General features: G+C 41.1%; 1 protein-coding gene across 1 annotated transcript in view; it reads right to left on the bottom strand.

The window, feature by feature from the left end:
• Nucleotides 1–24459, bottom strand: part of LOC134202337 (uncharacterized) — a 32161-nt gene extending 7702 nt beyond the window's left edge. The window contains exon 1 of the mRNA XM_062677365.1: nucleotides 24412–24459. Within this exon, the coding sequence (XP_062533349.1) occupies nucleotides 24412–24417 (6 nt within the window). The 5' untranslated portion in view covers nucleotides 24418–24459. The remainder of the gene's footprint in view (nucleotides 1–24411) is intronic.
• Nucleotides 24460–25192: the final 733 nt, after the last annotated feature.

Raw genomic sequence — 25192 nt, 5'->3', positions numbered from 1 at the left:
AAATGTCCAACAAAATAATTTTCAATTTTAGACAAAAATCGTTGCAATCTTCTATTGCAACGATTAACTCCTTGTACCCTTAGTATAAAATAGGTTAAGTTTAGTTTAAGTAGAAAACATTGTAATTCCTACATGGTTCAATTCAACCAGAGGAAAAAATTCTAACTGCTAGAGGCAATTGAAATGTATTAATAATAACTAAAAGCGTAACATAGCAAATAAGGATGATAGTGTTAAGAAAACACGGAACACCTAGTCTAAGAGATGAATGCATGTATTAGATAATTAGCAAATAAAAATAGTTAAAAAAAAAAAAAAAAAAAAAAAAAAAAAAAACTTTCAAGTTTCATTCAATTGAATTAAGTTGTGTAGTCACCGAGATTAGCATGATTGTTTCAATCCGATTGTATATGGCTAGGTACGACCGGATGCATTTGACTCACTTTCTGGCTAAGCCTCATTATTGCTCTGAGATGTGAGTTATTGTTTGCTAATAAAGTAACGATGTTTCGATGTAAGTATGCCATATTGTTCCATAATATTTGCAAAGTTCCACCCATACTTCACACTCATGTTCGGACATTTTATCTGTTCATGTGGAACACGAATAATTAAGCTTATTCTGAAATGAGAATTGTCGATAACTCCCATTTGAATTGCACGCTTTTCTCACGTGATAATAGTTGAAATCAATAATAAAGAACTGTTCTGTAGCCATTAAGTAGACTAATCACAAATGTAGCAGCATGTTAAAAATAATGAAACATTAAGATATCTGTTCTTGGGTAAATTTTTTATTTGTACCAAGCTGGTTAAGCATCATTCATCCTTCGCGTAATTAACAACCGCCATCAAATAGATACATCATCGCAATTCACCCGTGCGCTGCCGATCGTTTTCTCTTCACTGTCATCTGGCAACGAATCGATCATCAACCGCGCACACGCCGGGTCGCGATCTTCGATCGACCTTTGAATGCGTTTACTGACACTTCTTCCTGCTTCTTCATCATGGGGAGTCAGGCCAAGTTTTTTTTTCAACCATTGTCGTCATTGAATGTCGTTGACGCCAAGAGACAACTCAAATCAGAAACTCATCTAATTGATGCTATTATACGGTTTCAATTATTTGTTTTCTTGCAAATTCGGGGAATAAAACAAAACAAACGGAATGGTACCAAATCTTTTGATTCCTTCGATACAGATCAATAGCTTTGATGCAGTAAGATGCGCGGCTACAAAGCAAGACCATGCTGAAGGTGACTGGGTTCGATTCCTGGTGCGGTCTAGAAAATTTTCGTGTTGGAGGTTTTTTCGACTTCCCTGGGCATAAAAGTATCATCGTGTTAGCCTCATGATCTACGAATTCAAAAATGATAATTTGGCTTAGAAACATCGCAGTTAATAACTGTGGAAGTGCTTAATGAACACTAAGCTTCGAGGCGGTAAAGTCCTAATGGGGAATGTAATGCCAATAAGAAGAAGAAGAAGATCAGCAGTTTTACACAAACTAATTTGTCTGCAATGAAACAATTTCTCTATTTTTAAATTGCATGCGAATGAAAAAAATCTCAAACAAACAAAAACTGTTCATTACCTGCATTGTATGCATGAGTTGTTCGCCAGAATACCAAAAAATGTCACATATACAGTTTCTTAAACAAAAGATTCATTTATAGATCAATTACAAGCAATCTTAATTTCAACTTAAATTGCTTTAATTTCCTTTCATTGGCAAATTATTCCCTCCATTGCACGGTAATTTATTGAAGCATTTACCGGAGCTCCGTAAACCGTCGGTATAGTAAAGCCCACACCCGAAAAGACGGGATCGGAAGACAGGAGAACGTCGAATCATAAACAGATCCGAATCTATGGTCAGTGCGCGTAGGCGGCATGCTCAACTGTATACAATTACCTATTTAAAAGCTACCGCTTTTGAAGGCCAGTAGGAGAAACTCAGCAGCAGACCGGGTCGTGAGCCCATCTGAAGTATGATGGTTACTTTCGATTCAGAAATGTCTTGTTTTCAAAAAAAATCTTTCATAATGACGCTCTTTATTTGTATTCTCACAGATTGTATTTTAGAGACTGATTTGCTTGGTTTTTAACTTTTTAGTAAAAGTTTTTCGAAAAACTTATAACGCCTCTTAAATTAATTAATTGTCTTAATCTTAATAATGATAAATCAAATGATGGATTTTCAGAAAAAGTTTTAAAGTTCAGCTATCGAGAGAGAGTGGGCTTGTTCGTGGCAAATCCCTTTGAACAATTAGGCAGCTAAAAATAGATGTGAAAACGAGACCTCGATGATTGTTGTGAAGTTTTACAAAGTTGCAAGTCATAAAGTGTAGGATGAGTGGTTAGCGTTACAGTCTCGTTAGCGATTCAAATTAGAAGCAGTGGATTTGAAATACTGTCTGTTTGGAGTGTCGTCCTAAGAATCATGACCAAAGCTCAAAAATCAATTCCGTTCAACCGTTGAGTAAAACACGGTGGCCGGCTCGGAATCCACAACACAACATACGGCAGAAAATAGCATTCTGGAAGAAAACACATAATGACTGAAAATGATTTTCCGTCGCTTAGGCTAGAATTATCGTGCCGACACATATTAAACTAAATATTTTTGTTACAAATCCGTGGGAACATTTTTTTTATTTCTTCGAACACTGATGTTAGACAAAACTCGGTGCGTCTCCGAGGCAGCCAAGTTGGTTGCGACGAGACGGACGCAATGAGAAAACAGAACTGTGCAACAAAAATCCTATTCGACTAAATGCTGATGTCATATTAGAAATTTGGAGACAGTACTCGTCGATAGCAAATCCTTCCGCACGCGATGGCATATGAGCAAGTCAAACCACCTTCCTTTTGCCAGTGGAGATATATCAGCTTCCACACTGATATTCTTCCCTCCCCCTTCATACGGGAGCTTGGCAGAAGGAAGGTCGTGCGATATGTGCCATCACAAATATTGCCCTCCGCTCGCTTTCAAATCGACTTCTATAAAAACATTCTTCATGCCTGCCGTATCCTAACGGAACTATCAATTCTATACTTTCGCCTCTAATGCTATCATGAACATGTACGTCCAAGTTTGGAAGATGATATTAGCATTTCCATATCGTTCAACCTACTGTTCCCGAAACATCAATTTGTTCGAGAATCCGATAATGAAAGAATACGGACTGATTTTACGGCGACGACTCTTAGCGCGAAACAACGGACAAGAATAGGAACATGGAACGTTTTAACCCTAGCCCAGCAGGGTAAATTGGCACAACTTGCCAATGAGGCACGCCGCATGAAGCTTGAGATCCTGGGACTGAGTGAAGTCCGTTGGCCAAACTTTGGAGAACACAGAACGCCGTCGGGACAAGTTCTGCTATACTCTGGTTTACGAGGTGAACACGCTCCCCGGCAACGCGGAGTTGGCTTCCTACTAAGCGCTCAGGCACACTCTGCGCTTATGAAATGGGAACCTGTAAGTGAAAGGATAATCGTTGCCAGATTTAGAACACGGGTCCGAAACCTTACTATAATCCAATGTTATGCGCCAACCGATGCTGCCGATCTGCAAGACAAAGAGAACTTCTACAGTCAACTCAATGCCGTCGTAGATAGAATTCCGAAGGGTGATATCAAGATCTGTTTGGGCGACTTCAATGCGAAGATCGGATCCGACAACTCGAACCATGAGCGCATTATGGGACGCCATGGTCTCGGAGAAATGAGCGAAAACGGAGAGCTGTTCGCAGAATTTTGTGGTAATAACGACATGGTGATCGCGGGATCGCTCTTCCCTCATCGACCGGTTCACAAGGTCACGTGGGTCTCCCGTGACGGCTTTACAGAAAATCAAATCGACCACATCTGCATCAGCCGAAAATGGAAACGGAGCCTTCTTGATGTACGGAATAAACGTAGTGCCGATATCGCGTCTGATCATCACCTCCTCATCGGCGAAATACGCCTGCGCATTGCGCGGATTCGTCGGCAGGAGGAAAGAGTTGGACGACAATTCAACACACGCCGACTAGAAGATGCCACGATGAAACGGTCCTTCGTTGAAGAACTGGAGACGCGTGCTGCAGATATTCCGGAAGGTGGCAGCGTGGAAGACCAATGGACCGCCATCAAGAATGCCTTCATCACCACCAGCGAGAACAATCTGGGCGAACTACGCACCCAGAGAAAACAATGGATCACCGATGAGACCTGGAGAAAGATAGAGGAGCGAAGAGAAGCCAAAGCCGCGATAGAGCGATCTAAAACCAGAGGAGCCAAAGTCTTAGCCCGTCAACGATACGCGGCTCTTGAGAAGGAAGTAAAACGCTCATGTCGACGGGACAAGCGAGCGTGGGCAGACTCTCTGGCCGACGAAGGAGAGAGAGCCGCCGCAACCGGGGACATTCGCCTCCTCTACGATATCTCACGACGCTTAAGCGGGGCGAAGATGAATGCAACGGTGCCTGTGAAAGACGCGAATGATCAGTTATTGACCGACCCAACTGACCAGCTGAAACGCTGGTTCGAGCACTTCGAACAACTTTTTCAAGTGCCAGCCAGGCCATCACCTCCTCGGCATGATCTGCCTAGGATGCGACGTATAACACTCGTCAATACCGAAGCTCCATCACTGCTAGAGATTCAAACAGCCATCCAAAGCATGAAATCGAATAAAGCCCCAGGGGTTGACCGCATATCAGCCGAGATGCTCAAAGCTGACCCCATGACATCCGCTCAACTACTGCATCGTTTATTTCGTAATATCTGGGACACCGCAACTTTCCCGGTCGACTGGATGCAAGGTATCTTAGTGAAGGTGCCCAAAAAGGGTGACCTGACTGTATGCGATAACTGGCGAGGCATTATGTTGCTGTGTACCGTTCTCAAAGTTCTGTGCAAAATTATCCTAGCCCGGATTCAGGAGAAGATCGATGCGACTCTCCGGCGGCAGCAAGCCATTTTTGTCTATTTTGTGTTTTTTACACCAACTGCTTCTGGGAGCAAAGATTCAGTAAGGGAATAACGAAAAAGTGATTTTTGACAAATAAATCTGGAGATATGCACTTTTTATTTTATGGTATATATCACAATGGCAATTTCGTTGCCAGGAAAAGTGGTACATGTGCAGTTATACCCATTAAAAACAGGTTATTGAAAAAAAAATGGTACAGCATAGATGTTTCCGCAATAGATTTCAACCCTATTTTAAATTTCAAGATGGTTTACTGCCGTTTAAAATAATTTTAAAAATGTACATGTACCACTTTTACTGGCAACGATTTTAAGTTTCTGTTGCATTTTGCTCCCATTAATAGTGGTACATGTGCATTTTGTTCCAACAAACTTGAAACTTGCCAAGAAACTTTGCATATTTCTCATTACTACCTTTAAGCACATCCGTTGGTACAGTTGAGATGCAGAAAATTGCTAATTTGAATTTTATTTTCGAAGGTTTCGGAAAAATGCTTCTCCTGTAAAATTTACTCAATGTAACATGTACCACTTTCGCTGGCACCGGTTCATTTATTGACACGCAAAACAACTTGTGCAAAAGGTAAACTTGGAAGGTTAATAAACTTTTACTCTCGCATGTTGAAATGATTTATTATTTCATGTTTCATTTATTTAACGCATTGATTTGTATGGATTTGTATGATTGTGAAGTGAAATTGAATAATTATTTGATACATCAGTAAAATACTAGCGTTTTTTCGCTTACCCTATTTTATTTATTATTATTTATTATTTAATCAGACTAAGGCCGAAGTGGCCTGTGCGGTATATAAGAGTCTTCTCCATTCGGCTCGGTCCATGGCTACACGTCGCCAACCACGCAGTCTACGGAGGGTCCGCAAGTCACCTTCCACCTGATCGATCCACCTTGCCCGCTGCGCACCTCGCCTTCTTGTGCCCGTCGGATCGTTGTCGAGAACCATTTTCACCGGGTTACTGTCCGACATTCTGGCTACGTGCCCGGCCCATCGCAGTCGTCCGATTTTCGCGGTGTGAACGATGGATGGTTCTCCCAACAGCTGATGCAATTCGTGGTTCATTCGCCTCCTCCACGTACTGTCCGCCATCTGCACCCCACCATAGATGGTACGCAGCACTTTCCTTTCGAAAACTCCAAGTGCGCGTTGGTCCTCCACGAGCATCGTCCAGGTCTCGTGTCCGTAGGGGACTACCGGTCTAATTAGCGTTTTGTAGATTGTCAGTTTGGTACGGCGGCGAACTCTATTCGATCGGAGCGTCTTGCGGAGTCCAAAGTACGTACGATTTCCAGCCACTATGCGTCTCCGAATTTCTCTGCTGGTGTCATTTTCGGCAGTCACCAGTGAGCCCAAGTACACAAATTCTTCTACCACCACTATTTCGTCACCACTGATGCAAACTCGCGGTGGGTGGCTCACATTGTCTTCTCTTGAACCTCTTCCTATCATGTACTTCGTCTTCGACGTGTTGATGACTAGTCCGATCCGCTTAGCTTCCCTCTTCAGTCTGATGTAGGCTTCCTCCATCTTCTCAAAGTTACGTGCCATAATATCTATGTCGTCGGCGAAACCAAATAGCTGGACGGACTTATTGAAAATTGTACCACTCGTGTTAATACCTGCTCTTCGTATTACCCCTTCCAAAGCGATGTTGAATAGCAAACACGAAAGACCATCACCTTGCCGTAACCCTCTGCGGGTTTCGAAGGGACTCGAGAATGCCCCTGAAACTCGAACTACCCACATCACTCGATCCATCGTCGCTTTGATCAACCGTGTCAGTTTATCCGGAAAACCGTGTTCGTGCATTAGCTGCCATAGCTGGTCCCGATCGATTGTATCATATGCGGCTTTGAAGTCGATGAATAGATCATCATGTGGGCACGTTGTATTCGCGGCATTTCTGCAGTACTTGGCGAATGGCGAACACCTGGTCCGTGGTGGAGCGTTCGCCCATAAAACCCGCCTGGTACTGCCCCACGAACTCCCTTGCAGTTGGTGCTAGTCGACGGCATAAAATTTGGGCGAGTACCTTGTAGGCGGCGTTCAGCAATGTGATTGCGCGGTAGTTGCTACAATCCAGCTTATCGCCCTTTTTGTAGATGGGACACACGACACCTTCCATCCACTCCTGCGGCAAAACTTCCTCCTCCCAAATCTTGGTAATGACCCAGTGCAGCGCTCTAGCCAGTGCCTCACCACCGTGTTTAAATAGCTCTCCTGGTACCCTTCGCTTACCCTACTGTACCTTATATGGTATTTTTGATTATGTTTCATTAAATTGAAACATAACAAAATAAGACTGGCACCACGTTCCATTCCCAACAAATGTCGATAAACTTGAACACATTTTTAATCAACCTATCTAGCTAGTTAAGCGTAGCTACGACTCATCGTCACAGGAAGCGCATCAGAAAAGTATTGTCGAAAAGAAAAGATCTCACATCATTATCTATGATGAAAAAGCCTCTGCCTGACTGCACTACAATTCAAAGTTCCAAGATATGATGTCCGTTTGACGTCCGATGTAAAGCGGCACCAAACAAAAATAGTTAACACTTGATCTCGTGGCAAAAAAGTAGAAGGTTGTATCCGAGACACAACCGCCAATTGGATGTAGGATTACGCAAAATGTAAATATTCAATTTTAAAAATTCAATGTGTCTATTGTTTACTAAAGCTGATGGTAAGCAGCTGGGATCCTTACCATGCCATCATTGCGATAAACTGCAGTCACCAAGTAATTGTGGTTTGCATTTTGAAGAAAATTCTCCGATTCATTTTTAATCATGTGTTTTTTTCAATCATTAACAACAACCAAACCAAAATCTGAATTTTGAGCTCGATCTTGAGAGAAAAATTCACCTGACTGTTACTGACGGCAATATCAGCCACTCGTTGTCGTTGAAACGCGATAGACGCTATTTTGCAGCGTCTCTCAACGACGAGTGCTTGCATTGCTACTATCGCCATTAAAATCTGCAGTTTGGAAACTATTTGTCCCAGCTGAACCTTCCCTTGTACAAAAAGATGGTTCTGAAAAGAATCGATTTGTTTTCAGCGATGTGCCTTTCCAATCAAAAGCAGAAAAAAAACGAAACCACAGCCTAGAGAAAATTCCACTCGATGATTTGCCGCTAACATACGATAGACGCCATCCATGCGAATATTTTTGTTTGCAGCGTCTCCCTCCAACGAGCGCTTGAGCTGTTACAGATGGAAAATTTATGCCGTCGCCAAGCGATCATGATTTACACATTGAAAAACAAATATCTCGACTCAACCTTCTCTTGGTTCTAACATGAGTTAATTTGCTTTTTATAATGCGCCTTTCCAATCACAAAAAAGCAACAAAACCTGAATCAGAAGCTAGTGAAAATTTTACTTGACTGAAACTGACGCCAACATCAGGCACTCGATGATTTGAGACGTCATCCCTGCGAATACATTTTTGGAACATCTCACTCCACCGAGCGCTTGCGCTACTACCGACGAAGAATTTCTACCGTCGTCATGCGATTATGATTCTGACTCGATTTTTAATCCACAATGCACTTAATAACTCACGTAACCAAACGTTAGTCCGAACCTTTCGTAAAAATTTCACTTGACTGTTGCTTCAGGCCAACAGTCACTCGATGATGTTCCGCAAAGAATCGATTTTCTTTTCACAATGCACCTTTCTTAGCACTAACAGCAACCAAACGAAGGTCGGAACATTGCGTGAAAATTTCTCCTGAGTGCTGTTGCTGTTGACGACGGTCAATCGATGAATAAATCGCTCTCTCCGCTGAAACCGCTGCTACCGGCGTCATCTTGCGACAGCTGAGGATTAGAGTTCATCCCGTCAGTTGTACGATTATGATGTCTGTGCTTGCGATGCACGTACGGGATTGGTTGGTTCACCGATTTTCAACAGTGCTTGACGAAATTCAATTTTTCAATAGTTTAGCGCTTTCAAACCATTGTTTTCAATAGTTGCGCAAAATCTTAAAGAGTTTGTCAATCGATTGATACCAAAATCTCCAAAATCGGTTTAAAGACGTCTGGGTCATAAACCCATACATCCTGACCACTTTTCGTGACGGTCTCAAATTTGAATCTGCATAATGACCTCCCTTCCCGAAGGACGTAATCTTCCCGAAGGATGTAATCCTACATCAAAAAATCACGCTCGGTGGCTTTTGCATACTATAGAGGATCGCGCTCTTTTGATCGTTCCAACGCGCTCCACAGAAGTACGATCAGTTAACGTGCAAATCACAACAGCAAAAGCCAAATATTTTTCTAGCTCATTCATAGTTAGGACATCCTTCGTAGCTCGTCTGTAACAACACTAGTATACAACGAAGAAAACATTGTAAAATCTTATGAAATATTACAAACTTCGATGGGCTAGTCACTTAGTATGAATGACGGAAGAAGGGTGGCAAAAAAAAATGTCGGACATGAAATCGGATAGATCGCCTAAGAACGCGTTTATAGAAGTGCAACGACGCTGCGCTGTAGCCAACCAGGAAAATATATAATGAAAACGGGATTCATTTTAATTTAAGCTTTAATGCTATTATTTTAGGTTATTAATTAGTTATTTACACGTAAAATAAGACACCCTAACGATGGAAACGATTTTTCTGAATGAAAAAACCAGTTTGAGTGTGTCGATTACTTTTTGTGTGAGAGGTATTTGACATAATGGACATTGATGTTGTAAAAGAGCAATGAGCTAAGTACTGTTAAATGCTGTGTTGAACCTAATCTAGTATTAAAAAAACATAAATAAAAAAAAGTGCTATTAGCTTTTATAATATGACATTATTCTTTCTTTTCTTTGCCTGAAAGATACACTGATAGCAATCTTTGTTGTGGAAGTAAACACTAAGTGTAAGAAAAAAAAATGAATAGCAGTAATTTTCTCTGAATCTCAGTAATCTTAACAATCATCATGGAATTAAATGATTTCTTAAGAAATCTAAAAATAGCATCGAAATGCGAAGGATTTTTGACGCTTCAATCTCAAAATGAATCTTGTGAATGCATTTACCGTCCATATACGCAGTTTCTACATAACGATCTACGGCCATTATCCATACGTGGCTTGAATCATAAAACAACCCAATCGAATCCTAATCACAAACTCCTCTATCATTGTCCAAAACAACAACAATATCTCCCATGAACACCGCAGTGCCGCCGTACCGTGCCTGTCTGCTGTGATCACCCGAGAGGGGGTTTCGGCCATCAAACTCATTAACCGATCGCGGGGTTGCACAAGGTAATTGGATTTCCATACACAACGCACCGCATGCCGCCGGCGGTCATCGTCGTCGCGGCGTCGGCGGCTTCCTTCTTCGTGAAATTGAGACGTTGGAGTTAGCAGTCTGTTTGGAACTGCGTTGCATCGCACCGACACGACGAGCAGAGCCGCAATGAAATAGCAGAAGATTGGCTCATAATTAGCTATCGACCATCACTTCGTGAAGCAATCATAAAGCTAAACGTGCGCTTAGATGAGTGATATCTCATATTTCGGTCTAATTTTTATGGTGATGAATTTGGAAGCGAAGGAAAGTGACATGTCGATCTATATATTATGGAAGTACGTATACCTTGTGCGGTTCTCATGAAGATACTCTCTGAAACCCTAATAAACAAAATAGTAGAAATAGCTATGAAGCTACTAAACAAGAATGATTTTACTAGTTTAAAACAAAAGCTTACTCTATTCCAGAAATTTCCGGCTACTTTGGATATGAGACCCCCATAGAAGGAGAATCTCATATCATCTGCGACCCACTTGGTACAAAAGGCAGATTTTTAGAAATTGCTTAAAAATTAGTTCTAGTTTCATTATGTTAGCTAACATCCAAACAATTTATTATTGTATTGCTAAAGAACCGAGCTCTAGTTTATTCGGCAACCTGCGATTATTTGAAAGGAAACAAGATTGAAATAAAGCGAAGCTTGTTTGAATAAATAATGAATAAAATATGAATTGGTTTTTATGAATAACATAATCAAAAATCAGGCTGCATCGGATGCGCGGTAGATGATCATTGCCACATTATTTTCATGTTTGGATATCACTTGTTGCGAGTTGACTTTATCCAGGCGTTTACAAAAGAGGACAAATGAGTTATTATTGACAGCAATTTATTTTTACATTCGCCGGACAAGTTACAAAAAATTGTTGGACTGTCAATAAGTTAAACGTTCACATATTTAATGCGATATTGAGTTACACCATGCTTCTTTATGTTCAAGTATTTAAAACGGCAACGAGAACAAGGTTACCTCCGATTAGCTCATCTTGGACACATAAATTCGTTCGAAGATCATCTCCAGTGATTTCACTTTCGAACCTGCCAACCCAGCGACTCGGATCGCAGTTGAAACTCAGCGAACGAAACAAAGGGCAATTCTCCTCTACGCTCCAGTGATGACAACGAGGTTACCCTTGCTGCATTTCTCGGCATACGAATTGGTATGGCACCATCAACATCATCACCGGTCGGTAGGCAACGCTACCGGCTGGCGACTGCAACTATAGCAATAAACCCACTAGGAAAGAGTTTCTTGACTAACAGATTGGGCGCCTGGTATTTTTTATTACTATACTAGTGTCGTTGTCCACAGACCTACAGCAGCTGCTCAGTTAGATTCGCTTCGTTGGTACAGTTAGTGTGACGACGAAACCGCGACGAGTGCGCGACTTGTGACTGAAATTAGTAATGCAGCACTTTACCCCAACTTCCAACCAACCAACCAACTAGTCAGTGATGGCAACGACAGCAGCAACAACAGAAAATAGAAATATGTAGAGCTGACCCGATTTCGCTTTTCTTTGTCGCCGTCGTCACTGCTACCGTCACATCGAGTATAGTGGGGCCTCAGCCGATGTGGATCATCTTCCTATCCACGGTAGAAATGTTGCACTAAGCACTATTGTGACCTGCTCTGCCGGTGCCACCAATTGTTGCTAGCCTTTGGGGGGCGTGAGAGATCTCATGCCTGACAGGGCAGATAGATGCTGGTTCACTCGTACAGAAGAGATTGTAATCGGATTTCCAATTCGTAACGATTTCCGCGCGCCGCGCAGTCTTGGTTGACTGTAATCCACACCACACTAATGGCATCTTTTGCTGATCCATTTGCAGTGTGGCGCCGTGCGAGATCGTTCATCGTGCAAATTGGAAAGGAAGAGCCATGAACTGCCGCCGTTAGTCATCGTGGAACAGCATATTCTTTGTGGTGGCTTCTCTTCACAGGGCCCAAGAGTTCGAGATGTGTACGAGCAAGCTGGGGTCAAATCACGCTGTCAAGGCTGCCAACAACGGGGGCATGTTTGTGAGGGCTTTGGGGTGTGATCACCCGAACGGTGGTGCGCGATGGGATTTCAATCTTATAATGTTGACCGGTAAGTTGAAAAAATATCAAGCAGATACCAAGTAGTCAAGCATTTACGTTTAGCAAAATGAAAAATAACCTGTCTATAGGACAAGTTACTACTATTTCATTTAATTTCCCTACTTGATTGTTTCTTTACAAATCGTTTCCAGTGTATCGAGACAGTATTCTGTATTGATTTTTAAAAGAATTTAAAATTAAACTATGCTGAAAGACATGGTTCTCATTCATTCAACCGATCGAACGTTTTCAAGATCTTCTTCCCACATACCAATTGGCAACAAGTTTCCAAAGATAGTAGTGAGCCATTCTTCTAGTTTCCAGTTTCAACGACGCCAATAGAGCGAGGTTGCACTCATCAAGCAGAGTCGCTCCTCGGTGACTGCTATACAAATGAATTTGTTTGTCATTTCACCAACCAATAATAAGGATATGGTTTCTTTCATAGTTTAGTGTGTATGAATAAGTCCATGTCAAGTGTGATTGAGTTTCAAATAAGAACTTTTGAACATGGATTTATCTGCTACAAAATACAATATCTTTGACTAAAAAAAAACTGTGTGATAAAAACAGAAAAAAAATTCTAGAAAAGATTCCATCTAAGAAGACAACTCTGATACGTATATGGTGGGTTGCGTGGAACCTTTATACTTGATCCGGCTATAACAACAGCAGCAACAACCGGTGACAACGGTTTCCGTGAGTTAAAGCAATCAGCCCCGATGATGGGCGGTGGTTGTTGTTCGAGCAACAATAAATGTTCAATTAAGTGGCTTCCTATAAGCACCACTTCCTATTAGATTTAACATTCTCGTGTAAATAAGCATTTTCAAGGTGGCACCCGCGCTTGTTATGGAATGGATTGCGACGTGTGTCACTCCTTTGGCCCCATATGGCAGCTTTGATTGTTTGATAAATTATACAGCTATATGTGAAGCAGAAAATAAAGCCAGTGCAGTGTTGTCTCTAACATGCGGGTGAGTATATGGAGAACATTTTGTACAAATAATATCAATATAACGTTAGACACCATCCATGACATGTGCGGCAGGGAACACTTCGAATTGGACAGCTCTAAATGACTCATGCTAAATATTTAGGAGCCATACAAAACAACGTAACTTAATCAACGATAATGAGACATAAAGAAAACAGTTTAACAAACGTTGAATGTTTGCACCTAACAGTTGTGATAGATCGTCAACTATACATATTCGCATCGTGTACCGTGTTTAATTGAAAATATTACGACTGTTAGGTGCAAACATTTACCCCTTGTTGTTCTGTTTACATACTTAGGTAGTTTTCAAGAATCAAATTATAAGAACTGATAGAAAAATCATGTTCAATGTGCATGTACTGTCAACCCCTTGATGACAATTATAAAAGTACGATTCGATTCACTCGATCTACTGTAGATAACTACTTCTTTTTATTTGACATAATGCCAAACAATGTAATATTCCCCACTGAGATAATACAGCCTCAAAGATGAGTGTTTGTTAAGCTCTTTAACAGTTATTAACTTTAAGGTTTTAAGGCCGTGTAACCATTTTGGCATTCGCAGGGCTAGTAGCGACCAATGCCGCTCAAAATAGTGACTTTAGTGACCAAAGCTGACGAAAAATAGGGACCAAATAGTGACTTTCAGTTGCAGAAAAAGTGACCAAATAGTGACTTTTAGTTTCAGTTGTAAGTTTGATGAGATGAATTCAAGCGTTGTTGGGTCGAAAAAGAATCTTTTTTCGTAATTTGTGGCGGAGAACATATTTCACTCACCACTCTCTCATAACGATTCTAGCAGAGAAACAAAAATCGTGCAAGCTAACTTTTATCTACTCGAGTAGTGATCAGTTACTAAGTAAAACTGTATTGGCCGCTCTTTTTTTATCCCACTGAAACTAAATATCAGTAAAAATTATGAGTAGTCCTGCTAGCAAATCAAATGTTTGCGCCACGAAAGTGAACGAAACAAGGTTATCACTTAAGACCTTTGTTTCTTTTCCGAAAAATGATTTCTCGGCAAAAATCTGCGTGAAGAAATATTCTCTCCTCGTGAGAATGCGTGAAAATTACGATCACTGGATGAGCTGAATACCTACTTAAGAAAGATGTAGATTTGTCATATGTGCCAGGGAAATTTTTGGAAGTGTTAGTGCGAAAGAAACAACAGTACGAATCGTTTTGGTAGAAAACGAAACAACGAGCCTGGAATTAAATGCTCGACCTCCTGCTTATAATGCAGGACCATCGGGCTCGACTTCAGATTCAAAAGTTATCAAAAGCTAACAAATCTAACAAAATCTAAAAAAATCACAATATTTCATATTGGAAACTTTTACATTTATGCCATTTAAAATGTATAAATTATCATCATAATTGGAAAATTCTAAAATATTGAGCGAAATGGATATTGGGAGGAAAAAACGGCTTTAATTTTCTCATGTTCTTGCAGCAAAATTACTTTGGGGATCCCTTACATATTTAATGTATCTCCCCTCGATTGCAGTACAATCATAGATGCAAATATCATTATTTCGATTTAAAAACAAATATTCTTATTTTACCAAGATATCACGCGCTGAGAATCATAAGGGTATTATTAGTTTTCTCTTAATCGATTTTTTTCGTTAATAGCTCAACTGTTTCCAAAGTTACAATCGTGATTGTTGCGTCTGGTGCAAGATACAATCATCCTTTATCACACCAAACCATTCAATCTTCGGCAAACTACCGCAATTCGCTACATTGATAAAAAGATAACATCGACGAAGAGCAATGAATTAATGCAGTTACGGCCCTATAATTCTAAGCACGAGGTTTGTGATGAAACATTTTTTCTGTACTCTCCATGAAATGTATAATTTAGCTTCACGGATGCATGATGTTGTTGTTATGCAACTGTTGTTGTTATTGATACATAATTGATTTTTTGGAGTGCTTTCAAAAGTCGAATTTGAAAATATTCGGAGGGTATTGTTCCTTACCCAAGAACTTGCTTTAATGAAAGTAGAAAAGTGCTCTCTGAACTTTTAAATATTTTTCCTCCAAAATACGCAGATTTTTCAACTTGCTGTGCGTATTCATGAATGATTTTTGCTATGGAATTCGACAGCGCATGGAATCTTCAAAATTGGGGAGTCCTAATCCCCTTTAAATGATATCTACTCAATAAATATTTTTTCGAGCAAATCCTTCATTACATCTATATCTACAAAAAAAAAGTATCCGCTTTAGCACAATTTATATTTTCTTGAATTTTCTCGCCAATTGTATGTGCGAATAATGAGAGATCAAGTCTCCTCATATTGGGGCAACAACCAAAAATCCAAATATCCTGAAATTGTAATGGAATGCAGGATTTTTTATCAGTACGGACAATTTAGCATACTTATGGCTTTGTGCTGTAAAAAATGATAGCATTTGGTCATTGTTGGGAGGAGTTGTTCGAATTTTTCGTGGCCACTAAAAAATCTTCAGAAGCCACAAAACACAGTAAATAATAAAGTAAATAAGATTGTCAATCCAAAAAATAACTCGCCACATAACGATCATTTGTCTAGAGAATTTATTAGAAAAATACGCTCAAGTCTCCCAAGGGATCAAGTCTCTCAAGGAATCTAGTCTCCCACCTTCCATTACTGTAGAAAGCCTGATAGTTAAAAAAATCCAAATAGGCAGGTCTCCTGCTTGCATGACCATAGACCAATTTATAAATTCTGAAGGTGTTTTACTTCAATTAGCTACTGGTGAAATGTCACTAAGAGCAGTGAGTAAAATGGCTGGCGAAGTTTCAGAGCAATCATTTTCCCATGATCCGTAATTTCATTTCCGCCATGAACAAAGCATCATCCGACGGATACATAATGCTTCATTCAAAAATCATAAACAATAGTTTCAAAATAGTTGAAAATAGTTACTTTTTTCGAGAAAAAGTAACTTTAGTGACTTGAGGTCGAAAAAACAGACTTTTTAGTGACTTGCCCGAAAAAAGTGACCAAGTCACTAAAAAGTGACCCGCTACCAGGCCTGCATTCGTTTATCATAAGCTGGGCTGCAAAAAGGTGGGTTGATATCAAGGAAGGAGCATCCAACATAGCTCTGGTCCCCAAAAGTTCCTATACATATCACACTTCCATGGGTCGACCGATGAAAAAAGTCCGGTGGTCAGGTTTGGAAAGTTAGTACAATTTCGGGTTCTTGTCGGGTAGGGTCCCCGGGAGACTTGATCACCCCCTGCGTATTTTTTAGTAAAGATCCTCTAGACAAATGACCTTTATGTGGTGAGTTATTTTTTGAATTGACAACCTTATTTATTCTGTAGGGCGGATTGTATGTTTTGACCTCTCTAAAAAAAATTTGTATTGGTTACGCAAAATTTGAACCACTTTTCATAAAAATGACTAAATGCTTTCGTTTTTTCACAAGACAGAGCCATACATATACTTACTTAATGATCTATATTATTATTTATTCAGACTAAGGCCGAAGTGGCCTGTGCGGTATATAAGAGTCTTCTTCATTCGGCTCGGTCCATGGCTACATGTCGCCGACCACGCAGTCTACGGAGGGTCCGCAAGTCATGTTCCACCTGATCGATCCACCTTGCGCGCTACGCACCTCGCCTTCTTGTTCCCATCGGATATCTATCGATAACAATTTACACCGAGTTATTGTCCGACATTCTATCTACGTGCCCGGCCCACCGCAGTCGTTCGATTTTCGCGGTGTGAACGATGGATGGTTCTCCCAACAGCTGATGCAACTCGTGGTTCATTCGCCTCCTCCACGTACCGTCCGCCATCTGCACCCCACCATAGATGGTACGCAGCACTTTCCTTTCGAAAACTCCGAGTGCGCGTTGGTCCTCCACGAGCATTGTCCAGGTCTCGTGTCCGTAGAGGACTACCGGTCTAATGAGCGTTTTGTAGATTGTCAGTTTGGTACGGCGGCGAACTCTATTCGATCGGAGCGTCTTGCGGAGTCCAAAGTACGTACGATTTCTAGCCACTATGCGTCTCCGAATTTCTCTGCTGGTGTCATTTTCGGCAGTCACCAGTGAGCACAAGTACACCAATTCTTCTACCACCTCGATTTCGTCACCACCGATGCAAACTCGCGGTGGGTGGCTCACATTGTCTTCTCTTGAACCTCTTCCTATCATGTACTTTGTCTTCGACGTGTGCATGACTAGTCCGATCAGCTTAGCTTCCCTCTTCAGTCTGATGTAGGCTTCCTCCATCTTCTCAAAGTTACGTGTCATAATATATATGTCGTCGGCAAAGCCAAATAGCTGGACGGACTTATTGAAAATTGTACCACTCGTGTTAATCCCTGCTCTTCGTATTACACCTTTCAAAACGATGTTGAATAGCAGACACGAAAGACCATCACCTTGCTGTAACCCTCTGCGGGTTTCGAAGGGACTCGAGAATGCCCCTGAAACTCGAACTACGCACATCACCCGATCCATCGTCGCTTTGATCAACCGTGTCAGTTTATCCGGAAATCCGTGTTCGTGCATTAGCTGCCATAGCTGGTCTTGATCGATTGTATCATATGCGGCTTTGAAGTCGATGAATAGATGATGTAAGTACATATACGCACAGGAATTCAAAAAATCCGCGTATTTTGAAGGAAAGTTATTTAAAAAATATGAGGGCACCTTTCTAATTTTATCAATGCAAGTTCTTGGAGAGGGATCAATTTCCCCCGAATATTTTGAAGGTCGATTTTGACAGCACGCCAAAAAATCGATTGTGTATCAATAACAACAATAATTTAAGTACTGTCATACAGCAGTAAAGTTAAATACTATATTTCTTTGAGGGTCTGTGTGGACATCGCGCATGTTTATTTATTTTTTGCTGTGGTACATCGGAAATCAGAAAAGAGGATCAAGTCTCCCCTGTCTTCCCTACGGGTTTGAGAAAAAAAGTGCCGAATATGTTTCATTTGTTTCTGTTAATTTTTTAGGTATGTTCGTTGTTTGGGCCTGCACCCTTTTCGGTGTAAAGTGATATATGAAAATATCTTGAATGAGTTTCCCGGCAAAAAAATACCTCGGGTTCATGTATTTGAATAAATTCGGGTTCGGGTCGGATACGGGTTTACGAATATAAAAATTGTCGGGTAAGGGTCGGATTCGGGTTTAATCAGATTTTTCAATACGGGCTCGGGTCCGGTCCGGGTTTAAAAATAATTTATAAATCATGTTCAGGTTTGGCAGAATGTGAAACCCGACCATCTCAAACCGCCAGCTAAGGGTTACTTAGCATGTAATGCATCTTGGGCACTGTTGTCCTTCTGACATCAGCTAGAGTGAAAAGGTACGTCCCAAGCTTCTGTACACCAGAAAGAGGTGCTCAAACAGCGTCTGCCCGGTATTTAGCGGCTGATAAATGAAACGCTGTATCGCGTCAGCTATACCTAAGATGGGAGCCGCACTAGCGCAATGTATGTAACGCGACCCCGGTAAGGTAGCCTACTGAAGCCTCTCAAATACCACGAAAAATGAAGATAGAAGAAAAAGAAAACATTATTTTTGGCAATCGACCCGGCAACGAAATAAGGGCTATGATTGGAAAGTCGGTACCTGGAATGTCAGGATCCTAAATAAATCTGGCCAGGTGAGCCCTCTGGCTCGTGAACTGCAGAAGGTTGGAGTGGACGTGGCCAATATTCAAGAGTCCGATGGCCTAAATCCGGAAAACGTGAATTCAGAGCCGTGGACCCCACGACCAACACTGCGTTCAAGTATAACATCTATCACAGCAGATGGTTTCGTAGTAATGGACAAGCAGATAAAGCAAGTAATGAGGTGGACATCCATTAGCGAACGGATCTGTGTGTTAAGAATACGGGACAAATTCTTCAGTAACAGCCTAATCTACGTTCAAGCACCGACAAACGATAAATCCGACGACGTGAAGGACACGTTACATGAATGTCTTGATAAAGCCTATGGAGAGTGCCCAAAGCATGACGTGAAAATTGTTGTCGGAGATGCTAACGCTCAGGTCGGTAGAGAGGACTTTTTCCGTCCCGTAATCGGTAGGGTGAGCCTTCACTCCGCTACCAATGACAACGACCTACGACTAGTAAATTTCGCTGCTGCCAAAGAGATGGTTATCAGTAGCACCTACTTTGGACGAAAGAACATCCGACAGCACACCTGGAAAGTGGAGACACCCAAATGGTGAAACTTGCAACCAGATAGACCATGTTCTGATGGATGGGCGCCATCTCAGATGTTATCGATGTGTGGGCATTCAGAGGTCCGAACATTGACTCTGATCACTACCTCGTTGTCAGTAAAATTCGATCACGGTTGTCAACTGAATCGAACGAAAGATCACTGCGAACGATGCGTTACAATCAGAGCATAACATTTTCATCTTCATGAAGCAATTTCAGTCCGAATTTTGACAAACATCGCATGATTATTCAAAACATAGAATGACATAGTCAGACGACTACTCCACCAACTCATTCAGTCGGCTGTCACTGAATGTGCCTACTATGTGCAGGAAAAAACATAATTAGCATTGTTTATATTGATGTTTACCGTTGAAAGTGCCTCGTGGATGAAAATTGGATTCAGTTCTATGTGATAAACTACTTTACTCGTTTAAAACTTGTTCAGATTTCAGATAATTTATCAATTTGTAGAACGTACATAAATATTCAATGACTAATATTCAATCGAATATTGACAGTCCAGAGCCGACTATGAATGTGTCTGGAAGTGAACTGACAAGTGAAGAGAGGTGGACGTCACAAAAATTTTTCGATTATTTTACTCTCTGGTTACAATATCGAGCGATTGTCAGCGGCATCGGCTGAATACCGCTAGAAGCTCGGCGAATGGAATAATGTTTTTATCGCGGCCTTTTTCACGGTCCTCACTCCTTTACCGACCTCCCCGTGGTGCCAGCCGGGGTAAGGGCAACCTTAGAGAAGTGAGGATTTGCTCATCTCTGGTGTGTCCTCCATGTTAGGAGCGGCTCATAACAGCTTATTTTCTTGCAGATGCTATAAATATGACCATCAGCAGTACATGTTTCGCACGAAATAATCTCCACAAACACACCTGTCAATATCCTATTGGCGACACTTGCTCACGTGCTGCGCGACGGATCGTTTATCTTAGGAGTTACAGATCTAAAGTCTTTTAGATGCCCAAACATTGACTCGGAAACGAGTTTGCTCGATGATTGTGATTTGTGAATGATTTTACCAACACTGGGGAGAATATCCACGAAACTGTGACGGGCTGCTCATTTCGATGCGGTAACATAAATGTGAGTGGCCCATTTAAACGCGTGGTGAATTTTTGTCATTTGCTGGTTGAATGTGTACATTTTACTGGTGGTATTTCATATTTGTGATGCACTGGGTGATGTGATTTCTGTTGTTTACTCTTCTCCCTCTTCGGGAATGTGAAACCCGATTTCAAGGAAGGAAGAAAATAAAAAAATGATATCAAAAAACATCATCTTCGCCCAGTGCTGCCGAATATTGACAACCCTGCTGTAACTACAACTGCTCAGGAAGTGTATTAGGCACTACACAGCGATGCCAACGAAATGACGGACGAGAAAAATGCTACCAAGTGTCGGATGCTATAGTGATGGATCCCGATTCAACGAGAATCGAATCCACCACAGAAAGAACGAGCTTCGCCATGAGAGTGTGATAGCTGAAGCGCAGGAGAACATGGATAGAAACGATATGCAGCGGTTTGAAGCGACTGTCAATGGTGCGCGGTATAAGACTGCGCCAGTGCCCGCCACGTACAATGACCGAGAGGAGAATTTGCTGACAGACACGACTATGGTGGCAGCCAGGAGGAAGGTGCACTTTGAAGATTTGCTCAACGGTGTTCAGCTCAAGGAGCAGGATGGACAAAGTAGACGATGGTCAAGCTGTGGAACCACCGCAACGCTGGATGAGGTTAAGGTGATTATACAATCAATCCATGTGGTGAATTTCAAATTCACCACACGGTTTTCTACTCATATTATCAAAAGTTCAAATCTAACGTAATAATGTTCTTACAATGCTGAAATTAAAGTCGATTGTTTAGCACAAGTAAACAAACGATCTACGGATGATTCATCCCCATGGGCGTAGTGGTTCTCTCAATTCGTGCTCTTGAAAAATCACAAGAAAAAGCACGTGGTTTCCAAGATGGCCGATTTGTGGCTTTGTTGTTTAACCACCTTAAAATGGCTCTGAATGAGCTGAACACAGTAAAATTGCTGGAAAGGGTGAGATCCTGGTCGAGATTCTCAAACTTGGAAGTATCAATCGATCCGCCACATGAACCCAAAAATATGGGAGAATGAAGAATTGCCTACTAACTGGATGAATGGGCTCATATGTCAGGTCTATAAGAAATGGAACGGACTATAGTGTGCCAACTTCAGAGAGAATACTCTTCTCAACTCAGTGTACACAAGTCTGTCGCGTATTCGAGACTTGTCCTGAGATCGCTTGAGGAGTCCGTCGGATGATCCCTGATAAATTCCGGGAGTACAACCTACAGACTCACCATGAACTGTACATTAATTTCAAAGCAGCATACGGGTCAACGAAAAGAAAAGAGCTGGGGCAGATAATATTTGGGCATGGTTTTTCGGCGAAACTGATAAGGTTGATACTCAAACGCTCAATGGCTCGAAACAAAATATTCGGATTGCAGACAAAGTGTTTGTATTCTAAGATGGATTGGAGCAGGGTAATGCTCTTTCGAATTTACTGTTCAACATATTTTTCATGAAAATATGGAAGAATTTGCCGTGAAAATTTCGAACAATTTCCAGAGAAAATTTCGAAAAATTTCCCAGGAAAACTCCAAGGGCTTTTTGTGGGGAAATTCTGACATTACAATTCCCGTGGACATTACAGAAATTTGGAAAGATTTCGAATGGATCCTATAAAATTTCCAGCATAAATTCTTAAAAATTCTTACTGGGACATCCGAAAAGTTGTTCGTGGATTGGGAATAATTTATCATGAGAATAATGAAAAATGTGTGGAAAAATCTCTAACGAATGTTCCGTAGATATTCGAAAAACTGAGTAAATGTCTCTACTGCGTTTCATATAGAAGGACATGACCGATTCAATAGCAACAGATTTCATTCGACGCAGAAACGTTCCTAGTTGGAAATTATTGTTTTTGAAGAACAAATACATAGGGTAAGCCACTACTTGCTTGATAGCTTGATTGAAAATTTTCTATTCACTACGGATTTTGTTAAAAATTTATAAAAAGTTAAATTGCAATAAACATTTCGATCAACGAAACGCTTTGTAGATTTTGACGACCCTTCAAATGATTGGGGAATAAGATCTACTCAAAGATCCAAAAAATACGATATACAATAAAAGTAGAGTAAAGTAATAGCATTTGAAAAAGTCATGAACGCACTTTTCTACTGAGATACAAATTTTTCATTGAAATAAAAACAAAAACTTTCTTGAACTTCCGTTCTACGAACAAAAAACGCGCGATTCATCGTCCGTCGGATACATATGGTTTCGTGCTCCACTTCCGCTTTGCATCCATCTACTTTATGCACAGAACGACAAACGCAAGAACGGAAATGCATCTTAAGTAAATAAAACTACAACAAAAAGCACATCACTCTAACGACCTTCCACGTTTAATGCTCTCACTCTGTTGTGTGCCTCTGCCGGCTCTGCTGCTCCGAGAAGGTGGGTTTGGCATTCTTCGCAGAAATAAAAGGCACAACAACCAGATTTCCTTTCATTCCGCTTAATTACGCGATGAAAATTGGTCTACATTTTTTTTGTGCGCATAAAACTTCAAGTTCTTCCGCTTCCACTATGCACGGGTCCGGGATTTGAGATTCTATCCCGGTGCTAAATTCGAGCAAACAACACAGAGAAGCACGGTCAGTCGAGTGAAATCAGCAGCGCATGTCTACAATTGGAAGCTATGGGAAAATTCGATTGCTGCAGATGCAGAATAGCAAAAAAATAACTTTTTCTTATGGATGCCGCTCGTCCATCAACGAAGTCGTCCAATGATGGTTTAAATGCGAAATGGTACAGAAAATGTTGTGTATTACAAAAGAAAAACATTTATTGTTCAAGAGAACATAGTATATGCAACTACAGCCGCTTTTCAGCACTCCTAAATCTCTTCTAACTGGTCATAAATTTAACATGGGAACTTCTTCCAAAACAATAAACATAAAAGAACTGATGACTTTGATTAGCGATTTTGTACATGTGGAATCTTGTGGTCAAGAATCGCATAAGATCAAGTTGATCGACAACAACAATTTAGAGCGAAGATTTATTATTTTGAAAATCAACGGACACAAATAAATTTGTTTTCAGTACATTCCAAGGCCATTTACGAACTATAAATTGAGCCACATAATAGCCTACATAGCGCGCATGCAAGTCAGAAACACCCATAATGACTAATTACGAATGACATAGTACCGTTCGTTGTAACGCTCATCACTACCGATCCATCGGTGACGGAGAGCAAACGGCAGTCATAAAATTCCTTCCCTTCGCCTATGCGAGCGGGCCCAAACACTTAACGATGACACAACATCACACCAACGAACGGAACATGCTAAGCAAAACACCATATAATTGAGCCAATTCACTACAACAGAAAATCACAGTCATCACAGCATCAGCCCATCGAAAGACGACAGCAGGCCACGCGCGTTCATCACTTTCAGTTTTCTAACCATCTGTTGTTGCTGAGTCAGTTCCCAGTTCTGAAAAGATAGGCTGGTTCAAAAAATCGAAGTTGCTCCGCACTTCTTCTCATGCGGTTTACATCGGATTACAGAACTTCCAATAAGGTCAAGTAATTGTAATACAACTCGAATGATGAATATGCCGCAATTTCGATTTTTCGAACCACCCCAATGCAAGCATTGCTGTAGATAAACAACGCCAAAAGCGTCTGACGCACATATAGCCGCCAATGCTCCCCCAACTAACCTTCATAGATCTTAGTATAGGGACAACCACCAACACCGCAACCTCCACCGCGCTGCTGACAGAACCGCAGGAAGTACATTTCGATGCGATTACGTCTAACGTTTTCGACTCGAGTCAACGCCGCCCGGGTTCGGAAAATCTGGTTGATCACGACGACGCGACGGCAGGATAGCACAAACTGTGTATGTACCTAAATTGTATCAGGTTCGACGCACATCAACATCAACACCAGAATAACAACCCTCATCGCGAGAGCAAACAAGGTCGTGATCGACGCATCCTCAACTCGATTTGATCTTGATCACGATCGCCGCTTACAATGCGACGGATGCCATGTCGTGTCGTCTGCCACGCAATACACGCAACGTTGATTTTTTTTTCGCATGTAATCGCGATAGCTTTGTTCAATGAGTGTGTTCGAGCTCCCGGTTGCCTGAATATTGCTATTTTGTTTTTAAATTTTCCCGTTCTTTGTCATACTTTCTCATTTACGTTGGAACATCTGGTAGAAACCATATACCTGACCTTGGTGCACGTAACACAATGTTTGATGATTCTTAGAACTGTTTAGATAATCTGATCGGACATCATCCGGAAAATCTATAAGTTTCTAATTCATAATTAAAATTCCTAAATATTCATAGGGAAAGTAACGACTTTTACTCTATTATTACCAGGGGGATTTCGATAAGAAAATTATTCTAAGCTTTTAGTGGAATGTCTTTTGTACAATTTCATTTGTTGACTCGTCGAGACAAGTACGAGACACTGAAGACGGCCT

This window comes from Armigeres subalbatus, unplaced genomic scaffold (genome assembly GCF_024139115.2).
Source record: "Armigeres subalbatus isolate Guangzhou_Male unplaced genomic scaffold, GZ_Asu_2 Contig1172, whole genome shotgun sequence".
Classification (NCBI taxonomy): domain Eukaryota; kingdom Metazoa; phylum Arthropoda; class Insecta; order Diptera; family Culicidae; genus Armigeres; species Armigeres subalbatus.
This window is presented reverse-complemented; position numbering and strand designations above follow the sequence as displayed.